Source organism: Entamoeba invadens (genome assembly GCF_000330505.1).
Source record: "Entamoeba invadens IP1 unplaced genomic scaffold scaff_1105074725199, whole genome shotgun sequence".
In the NCBI taxonomy this organism is placed as follows: domain Eukaryota; phylum Evosea; order Mastigamoebida; family Endamoebidae; genus Entamoeba; species Entamoeba invadens.
The window spans coordinates 18,022-28,729 of NW_004440113.1; the positions used below are offsets into that span (position 1 = coordinate 18,022).

Here is a 10,708-nt window from a genome sequence, read left to right on the forward strand (position 1 = left end):
ATTTTGTTGTTAACTTAATTAAACAAACATATAATATAATATATTTATTTACAATATATATTTTTTTTAATTGATATATGATTATTTGATATGTAATATAAATATAACTAAACACTTTTTTGAAACAAATATATTTATAAGTTTTATAATATTATTTTAATAACAAACTTATCAATTTGAAAAGATAAAAATAGTTATTTTTTCTTCCAAGGTTTTATTTTTAAATTTGGCATTTTGAACAAAACAATAACCAAAAAGTGAAAGATTTATATTATTTCTTGGTAACATTTATTATTTTATAAAAACACCTCCAATTTTAGATTATTGATTTAAAGAAAAATAAGTTGGTAAAGGGAAATGCACTTTTGGGCAAAAAAGCTTGAAAAAAGACTGGGTTTTTAAAAATGCAAAAGCTACGGAGTATGATTTAAGACAAATAGACGCCTTTGACCAGAGTGTCCAAAAAACGTCTAAGTCCCAAGTTAAGGAAAGGTCAAAAAAAATGTTTTGAAATAATTGATTTTTTTTCTTTTTGGTTTAATTTATTTTTATGAATGAAAATCTATGATGGCTTGGTAAACAATTAATAAATATGTTATTTAAAACAATAAAATTGTACTTAAACAACTTAATTAACAAAAAATAACACTGTTAAGTGTCGTTTTTGTGTGTATGAGTGCGTCAATTATATCGACCCTGTTTAAAAAGACTGGGTCGATTATATATATAAAGGCGAGTCGTCTTGCCTTCATATATACGTAACTAATGTTATTATTTAAAATCGATTCTCGGTATTTTGAAATGAGTAGAAACGAGACTCATTTTAACCTAGAATTTGAGTCTCATTTGTTCAGGAAGTATTCTTTTAATTTTTTAGATTATTATGTGTGTTTTACATTTTTTTGTTCTTGTAGAGAACAGTAAAATAACGGGAAATTTGATAAATTACAAATCTGGTTTTAATGATAGTTCTAACTTTTCTCTTAAATTTTATCAATAAAATATTATATTTTTGATTTATTTGCTTAGATTTTTGGGAAATTTCGTAAATGTGTTCATTTTTTTACATGTTTTATTATTGTTTTTGTGAATTGAATAATGTGCTTGAAATTGCTAAAGTTTTCAATTTTATAATCAAATAATTAATAGTGTTTAATTTAATTTTTCGGGAAAAAAATAAGAAAAATTTATGTTCAATTTGATTGTAAATTTTCGGGATAAATTAATGTTATTTTTGTCTCCTTTAAAATTCAATTATTTTTTGATCAAATCGATCAAAAATCCAATTTTTTGTTATTTTTACTCCAAAATCCTTAACTTGGGACTTAAGTGCATTTTTTTGGACACTCTGCTTTGACTGTATTTTTATTATATTTTTATAATTTATTATCCACTTTTTTAATATTAACAAAAAAAGGCTTTTTCCACCATTTTTAGAAATAGACTTTATTTACTATTTGATATAATATGCAAATTAAATTTATAGTAAATAGGAATTTTAGAAAATATTTAGTCTGGTTCCCGAATTGAAAAAAATGAAATGCCGGAAATTCACATTTCACAGACAAGTAGAGAGTCTAATGTCATCAACGCACTTATCTTCTTTGATTCACTGGAAAGTGTTCGCACAGCTGAACTTATGACTGGAGTGTTACTCTATCACGAACGAGTCGATATTAAACCGACTACTCTTTTACACCTCCCTGATGAAAAGATCTATTCATTCCTTGTAACTCCACAACAAAACAATAATCCACAGAATGGACAAACAAAGACATCTGTTGTAGCTTCTTTGATTGCACATGGGTATGTCGTGGCACAAGATACATAAAAAACAGTCGAATTTGATAAAACGCAACATTACATCATCGATAAAAAGTGGTGCTGGAAAAGTGAAAAACGTCGCAATGGATGTCGACGAGGAACTCCATCTGACAGAGTACTTAACCTTTGGAACTGTGATGGTGTGGAGTTGTTTTACTGCCGCAGATGATAAATTCAAAATCACCACAAAAGTTTATAACACCCTTGAGAATATCGATAATGCTCTTGGCGTTTCGGATAAATGGAAGAGCGTGAAAAATAGTGCCGAGAATAGGTAAGCCGCGGTTTCAAATTCAACACCATTCAATGCCGAGAGATCGGTGTGTTCAGACTTCTCAATGGATGTGACCAATTCAATCGATAAATTGAAAGAAACAACTGACGTGGAAAACAAAGAACAAAAAGAAGAACAAAGCAGTCAACACAAATAAACGAAGAGGACAAAACAAGTCCAGAAATTAATGACGATATATCCCATTACCTCATATAAGTGTATTTACCATTAATTTTACTATAAATGTATTATAGTTTTTTTATAATATATTTTATAGCCATTTTAATATTAAAAGAAGATTAAAAAGAATCATTCGTAAACTAAAAAAATGGTAAAGTTGAGATGAACTAATAATGCACTAAAAATGAACTGAAAAATTTATTTTTGTTTCGAAACAAAAAGGAATATTAATTATAGATAGTATATTATGGGTTTCCTATTTCCTCTTTCTTGTTTGCCAAGAGGATTGGATATATCTTGGTGTATGCCGTGTTCAGACTTTCGTCGTCCTTAGCACCAGTCAACACAACCTTTCCGGTTGAGAAGACAAGAAGTGTTACTTTTGGTTGCGTCATTCTGAAAACAAGACCTGGGAACACCTCTGGTTCGTACTGACACATATCGGTGTTGCTGTCATACAAAGAACGGAGCGAGATTTGGAATTTGACGTCGCACGACCCGACGATGTTCTGAACGTTGAAGTTTGAGAAACGGACCTCATTGTACCCGATTTTCTTTATGATTTTTGCGTACTTTTTTGCAGCAATCTTGCTCTCCTCAATCGATCGAGTTCCTGTGCACACAATCTTTCCAGTTTGGAAAATGAGTGCTGTTGATTTTGGACTTGATATTCTCATGATTGCGCCAGCAAAACGCTTTGGATTGTACTCGGCATTACGCGCTTTTTGAACGATTTTACGGAGGTCAAGTTGTTGGTTGAGTTGGAATGTGGAAACGACGTTCACAATTTCTGGGTGTGTCTCGTTAGGGTTGTTTAGTCTGTCTTGAGACTCCGTTGTGGTTGAGAGTCGGTCACCGTATATCGAGGTGCCAATCTGACTCAGTTGACGGAAATCCGTGGTGCTGCCCATCATAAAGGGCGAGAATTGTGAGTCTGGCAACGACATTGAATGTCTTTTACAATTTCTTTTTTTATTATCTCTTTGTTTCTCCAAATTTTTTGGGCTTAAATGCTTTGTCTTTCCGGGTATTGTCATTTTTATGATAAATCATACATATTATAGTTATTTTATTATTTAATGTTTATATCAAATATCATAAACTATTTCATAATAATTTTAAACCATTTTTTTATTTAACTTATAAGGTAATAAGTAATTATTATAATTATATTATATCACTAAATTACTTGAAAAAAGTATTATAATAATAGTTCTTTTATTATTTAAAATTAACACACATTTTTAAGTAAATTATTTTATTTCAACTATATTATAAATAATAATTATTTAATGTATTATAAATAGTAGTTTTGTATTATTAATACTTATAATACAATCATATTAAAACTATAATAATATAAAAATATTCAATTATCAATATAATTATCCCAACAACTTCCAAGCACAGAAGGAGAACCAATCACTCCAGCAGTTGTTGAACCCATCAAATAAACACCAAAACCAGAAAATCTTTCGCAGACTGTGGAAACAGTTTCCACACCAAAAAAGACAATTCCAATCTTGAGCTCTCAAAATCCAAAACACAGAAAGGTGAAACCTCTCAAAGTTGAGATTAAAAATGTCGTAACGGCGAAACCCGGAACAAACACAAGCGAAGTGAAACCTAAGCAACAGCCGCAAATAATCCCTGAGAACTTCAAACCAATTGATGAGAAGGATTTGCATGAGTGTTTCTACTATTTTGACACAAATGGAGACAACATGCTCACTGCAGAACAGCTCAAGTACGTTATTAGAGCTTTCGGCGTCAGCCTTGAAACCTCAAAGATGGACGAGATCATCACACAATGAAGTACCGAAAGAAAGGAATAAAAAAACGAACGGACGGTACAAACCATTTGAAGGCTTTACGAGACATGTTGGACGAGTGCCAGAAACAGGTCTACTTTTCGAAGCCTAAAAAAGTGAATGTTAAAAATAATTATTATACAGTGGCAATATTTAAGTACTTAATTTGGAATAAACCCACTTAAGTGAGTAAATTTTGGTTTTATTTTTGGAAATAACAAAAAATTAGAAAAAACTGATATTATGTTATAAGACAAAAACATTTTAATAATAACAAATTATTTTTTATTAAAAATAACATTTTAATAACATTTTAATAACAAAAAAACAAAAAAGAAAAAATAATTAATTACAATTTTTTTCATGACATTTGCAAAACTTGGGCTATATGTTGATTTGTTCTGGTGAAGACTTTATGATTTTTAAGTCCTTTTCAAGTTTAAACATTTTTAATGCTTTGAGTGGAAAACTTGTCGAATCCAGAATCCATTTGGTATTTGACCAAAAAGTGTACGATTTTTACCTTTTTGTGTAAAAACCCACATTTTACGATTTACACAAAATGTAACTTATTTTTTGATCCAAATGTTTCTTTAAAACAGTTTTCAACAAAAGCTCAAAAGTTTAATTTAAAAATACCGACTTTGAAGTTTATAAATTAAAAAATAATAAATTCAATTTCAATCCAAAAAATTCAATTCTTCGTATTATCCCATTTTTTCTCTTATTGTTCCTTAAATGTTAAATGTTTGTTATTGTTATTGATTGAATTCTCGTCTTTTATATTCATTCGTTTATTTTTTTATATTTCTATCATCTTCTTTTGAATCTTAACAACAACTGTTATGAAATATTTTTTAATGTTATTTGTTAAAAACAATCATTGAAATAATGTGCACAAAAAAGACCACAAATCCAATCCGGCTTTTATTTTCAAGCTAGTCCATTGTGTTCATTATTGTTCTTATTTCACTTTTTGAACCTTTTTTGAGTTTCTTTTTGTCAAAAGAAAATACTTTTCAAAACGAATTTTGTAAAAAACAAAAGCTATATTTTAAGTTTATTTTAATTAAAATAAAAAACCATTTCAAATAATTTTTTTCTTCTCGAGCAAAATTGACTTTTTTCTCAAAAAACAAAGAAAAGACCCAATCCAACCCATTTTTCTATTTATAAATGGTGGTACTTAAGTTTTTTCTATTTTTGCTTAAAGTTCAACCAAAGTTTCACAAAATTTACTCACTTAAGTGGGTTTATTCCACTACTGTATTTGATATTTCTACTGAATTGTTGCAATTTATTGGAAGACAACGTTAAGATTGTAATCCTTTTAAAATGAATTAACATTTATATATACAACATCTTCATCAAAGAATAAAAATAATTTAGATAATTATTTGATTAAAGCCGAGAAGTTTATTGAAAATTATAATAGATTAGATTTAGAAGTTAACACGTATAAAACCGAAACATGAAAAAATAAGTTTTTCTTTTACCAAATAACAATTTTGCCAATAAATAGTTTTTAATAAAATAATTTTTGTGTGATTTTTCGGAATTGATTAACTCGCCGACGTACCTAATCCCCAACAAACCAATACTGTTAAAAAGAGCAGTGTTTTTGTTTTTTGAAAAAAATTATATTATACAGTGTAGTTCAATTATAGTAAAATCAAAATGGAATAACGAGTTCAAATCGTGAACTAAAAAACAAATAAAATGTGAAAAAAATGAAAAAAAATATAAAATTTCATGACAAAAAAGTTAAAAATGGCAAAATAAAAATAATGGTAAAATGCAATAACATTTATTCTAAAACAGATAAATATGTTTTTTATACACTAAACAAAAAACTGTTGGTTTTGAGTTGAAATGAAATACAAATTGCAAAAGTAACATCAATACATCAGTGATAATTAAAAAAACAGACAAAATTTTTGTACACACAACAGTCTTTATAAAAAATATAAACTTTTCAAAAAACCCATTTCATTAACTGTGTATTTTTTCAGACAGTACGATGTAGCAAAATTTTTGACTGTTTTTTCTGTTTATAATATATTTTTATCATCTTTTGGTATTTACAATAAAGTGAGTAATCTTTTGAAGAGTTTTTATCAAAAGAAATTAAAATATAACAAGCAATCATTAAAAACAGTTTTTAGTGTCAAATATATTATTGTTTTTATAACAATTACCCTCCATTACATATAATCCACACATTTTTTTATATTGTTGTCTGACTTTTTGTATAATACATGGACTGTTTAACCAATTGTTTGTTAACTACTTATGACAAGTTGATGTATACAGTTACTTATTTTAATTATCTATTGAAAAGAGTGTTTAAAATGAATAAGGAAAACCATAACTATATTTTTAATTTTTCAAACAACAAAAAACCAAACTTCTTTGTTTATCAATGCTATTTTATTGATTTATTTGGTGTATATTTTTATTTTTTGTTGTTTTTTACATTATGAGTAATTTAGCTTTTTATTGTCAATTAAAATTTTTAAATTTTTAAATTATTATTATTATTATTATTATTATTATTATTATTATTATTATTATTATTATTATTATTATTATTATTATTATTATTATTATTATTATTATTTATATTCGGGTTGCTTAATAATCAATTGCAGAAACATCACTGTCTGTAAAAGCGATGTATAATGAATTCGTTTTATCGTTATATTATTTAACAACTATTTCGACTCATCATTTTCACTATAACACAGAAGCGTGTTACTTATTGTTAATATCAACTATTGTTATCAATTTGCGTCATTCGGTGAACATAATTAATTATGTTTTTTCTTGTTACCACTATTATTATTTGTTTGTTTTATCAAACACAAAATAGCAATTATCACGTAAGTTATGTGTGCTTTTTATCATCATTGTTATTAGATTTTATGAATATTTTTCTTGGAGTTGGCAAAAAAGTCTGTCTCGATAAGATTAACTATATTTTATTATAAATAACCATTTTTATTGGTTATTATTTGTATTTTTATATTATTAAAATTTATATAACTTTCGAGCAGGACACAAATTCAATTTAGATATTAAAACATTTTTTTGAAATTAAATACAAAAATTGAATATTTAAAAACTATAAGTTATTACCATAATCAATCTCAGTTGATTTTACACAATGACACTTCACATAGAGATTGATTCAACTCATGGCTGGATTGAATGAGTGACATTTTTAAATATTCGCTGCGTTTTTGGGGTTTCTTTAATATATTTAAAAGTCAAAATTTGTTGTTATAAATTAATTGTTTCAAAATGCTACATTTAAATTTTTTATTGTTGAATTGTGTTGTACTTATTAAATAATAAATCAAATGATTAGTTTGATAATTTTTAAATTCGCTTTCTTTTAAACTTACTAAACATTATTTTCAATTTTAAAAACAAACATCAAGTGGTCGCAATTGACTGTTTATGGGGTAATACAACCACAACAACAAAACTGTGTTGTGTATCCGAAACGTCATTTTTATTAACGGGAATATTAAAAAATTCAACCATTGTTTGGTTTTACAAGTATTTTTAATTATTTTTTTAATTAATGTTTTTAAAATGATACAAAATGTTTTTTTATTTATAACAATAAATAAATGCACAAAACGATTATTTGGTATGAAAAATAAAAATAATTCCATTATGATAATTTTATATTATTTGTTTTTATCTATTTTTTCAGGAAAATCACCTAATAATATTTCAAAATTATTTAACCAGTTTTGGGACAATTGTTAAAAAAACTGTTAAAAAGAGAATTATTGGGTTGTCGGCGAGTTAATTCAATTAATCAATATTTGGTAATAGTTTTATTTTAGTTTTTTGTGTTTATATTATTAAAAGTATGGAATGTGAACAACCTGAAGAACTAAAATATTTTTCAAGTGATGAATTATGAAACACGTTTTTTATTGAAACTCAAAAACAATAACATTTTCGATATTGGTTTTTAATAATAATGTTATATTCGTATTTATCAAACTTTTTAATAAAACTAAAACTAAAATAATAATATAAAAACCATAGTTACATAAAAGAATGCCTTTGTTGTGTCATTTTTAAAAATTTAACTGATAATCTAACATCTGTTGTTTTTACATCCATATTGGCACTGCTTGCATAACGATAAAACGAAAACAATGATTCAACTGCAGAAGATGTTGGTATCAGGCTAACAATTAGAAAAACCAGTTTGGACAAATTGGTAAAATGTTTGTTACCAAATAATTGTAATGCACCAAGGAGGCAAAACTTGCACATATTCTTTTGTGTATATTCAATAATAAATTTGTCAACTTCATTTTTATGTTTATCAATAAGAGCTTTCAACTCAGTAATTTCTGTATCTAAATATTTAATTGGATTTTTAAATGTTATAATACCATTTTTATAATATTTTTCTGGAAAGTTATAATATTCCAAGTGTTTGTTAAAATCTTGGTATTTGTCCAACTCAACTTTTACTGAAGATAAATTTCAAGGATCAGCCTTAAATTTAACACGTGTTGAATTGCAGAATCTGATGTTAAGCTCATTGACAAATTTAAGAAGTATAGTTCGACAAGATGTAACAAATGTGTCTGGAGCTTTGAATGACAGGAATCTATTAACTGACTTGAAAGACGAAAAAAACTCCATTCGTTATGTCTGTTATTCTTTCGTTGAGATTTGTAATCAAATTAATAACACGAATATATTCTTCGTGAATTAACCCAAATTTTTGCTGCATTTTGTCACAACAATTTTTTTAAAAATTTTAGAATATCGTAAAAAGCCCAAATATCTTAAAAACAGAGGGTCTTATACATTGAAAAAGTATATTTTTCTTCCTAAAAATTCATAGTAATTTACATCTTCTTTAGCAACATTTTTGTTGTTACTAATTAATTGACTTGTTTTGTACTGTTCGATTAGTATATTTTTAATCTTTTTGTTAATTCCCAGTTCTTTAAAAAATACATCATAGTCTCTAAAATTGTTATCAACTTTTCCACTATCAATTCATGGTAAAACCAACGAGTATTACTCAATGTTGGTATATGTAAATGGTTCTTTTCTTTCCCACGAACACCCCAATACATATTCCATTGTGTAATGGTCACATCATTACTTATAATTGTTGAAATCTCTAATAATACATTTCCATCATTTGTATTCCATAAAAATTCTTCGGCGACATTAAGACGGTGACAGAGGCAATAATGTGACATAAAAGTAGTTGAGACCAAACTGTCTGATGACTCTATGATTACATCCCCTAAACTCTTTTTCACTTTTTTCTTTTTGCTGATCCTATTAAAGATGCCACTCCACCTTTCCATTTTAACATTTGATTGCACCCATCACAAGTATAAAAACGCACTTTAAAAGTGGAGCATTAAACGAATCAAGTGCATTAAGAACCCATTTTGAAATGTTTGCTGCAGTTGTTTTTTCAAACAATTCACCCAATACCAACTTTTCTGTACAATCACAAAATTGTCTAGACTGAATCGACACACAAGTCCGATAATCTTTTTTCCATTTTTATGTGTTGAGTCTATTGCAATTCCATAATACACACACATCTGAAATAATTGGATAATAACTTCTTTGTCCTCTTTTCCTAACAGCGAAATCACTTTTAGATTAGTTCTATGACTAATATGAATTCGAGATGATAGTTCCAATTGACTTTTTTCGTCCAAAAATAGATATATGAATACGTCTACTATTTCAGCAACAACATGATTCTGACTTTGTAACATCCCAACACTGTTTTCCAGGGTGCTAACAATTAAAGTAAATATCTTACTTTTGATGTTGATAACTGAAGATTGTTCTTTTATTGTTTTTGGTGTTTGATCAATAAAAATACTGACTAATTTCTTGGATATATTTAAAGCTTTCATATTTGATGACAATAATTTGGTCATTTCTCTTGTTAATTTGTTATACAACTTTTGTGTGTTTTGTGACATGTAAATTTTTATTTACATCACCATTGTTGTTAAACGTTTCTTCGTCTTTTTTAATAATTTCATTTTTTAAAGATTCTTCGCATTCCATTGAAATTGTGTTGTTAATGTTTGGTCCATCCATTTTTGTTTGACATTGAGTGTTGATGACACAATCCGTTCCAGATAAAACTTCTTTATTATTAAACATTGAAATGATGTTATTATTACTCATTTTTTCGATTTGTGGATTGCCCTCTTTTTCACTTTCATCTTTTGCTTCACAATCACAATCAATTTCAGTCATTTTGTTAAACTCATCAACACTTATAAATTCATATTTATCAAACGTTTGATTCACCGCAGTGCTCAAAGTATTTATTAATGTGTTTTTTCTAAAACAAGAGTACTCTTAATAATAGTTTTTCTGGGTCGAGAATGTATCGTTTTATTTAAATAGATATCAATCGATTTCTGAGCTTCTTCAATGTAGAGTTGTTTTCTTGCTGCAAAGTCTTCTTCAAACACTTTCAACTTGGGTTGACTATAATATACACATGATTTATAATAAATTAAATTGCAATTTTTACCAAAACATCTCGAACAAAATGGACAGTAATATACAAAACCATGAGTAGTGT

At 27.0% G+C, this 10,708-nt stretch overlaps 2 protein-coding genes across 2 annotated transcripts; one reads left to right on the forward strand and one right to left on the reverse strand.

The window, feature by feature from the left end:
• Window positions 1-1,540: 1,540 nt before the first annotated feature.
• On the forward strand, window positions 1,541-2,102 carry EIN_092840 (hypothetical protein; the record flags this gene model as incomplete). The annotated part of the gene is made up of 2 exons (XM_004253900.1): window positions 1,541-1,806; window positions 1,880-2,102. 2 exons carry the CDS (start codon window positions 1,541-1,543, stop codon window positions 2,100-2,102), a joined length of 489 nt encoding a protein of 162 aa, XP_004253948.1.
• Window positions 2,103-2,523: 421 nt separating this feature from the next.
• On the reverse strand, window positions 2,524-3,225 carry EIN_092850 (TATA-box-binding protein, putative; the record flags this gene model as incomplete). Its single annotated transcript, XM_004253901.1, has 1 exon — window positions 2,524-3,225. The coding sequence occupies one exon, from the start codon at window positions 3,223-3,225 to the stop codon at window positions 2,524-2,526; it is 702 nt and encodes a 233-aa protein (XP_004253949.1).
• Window positions 3,226-10,708: the final 7,483 nt, after the last annotated feature.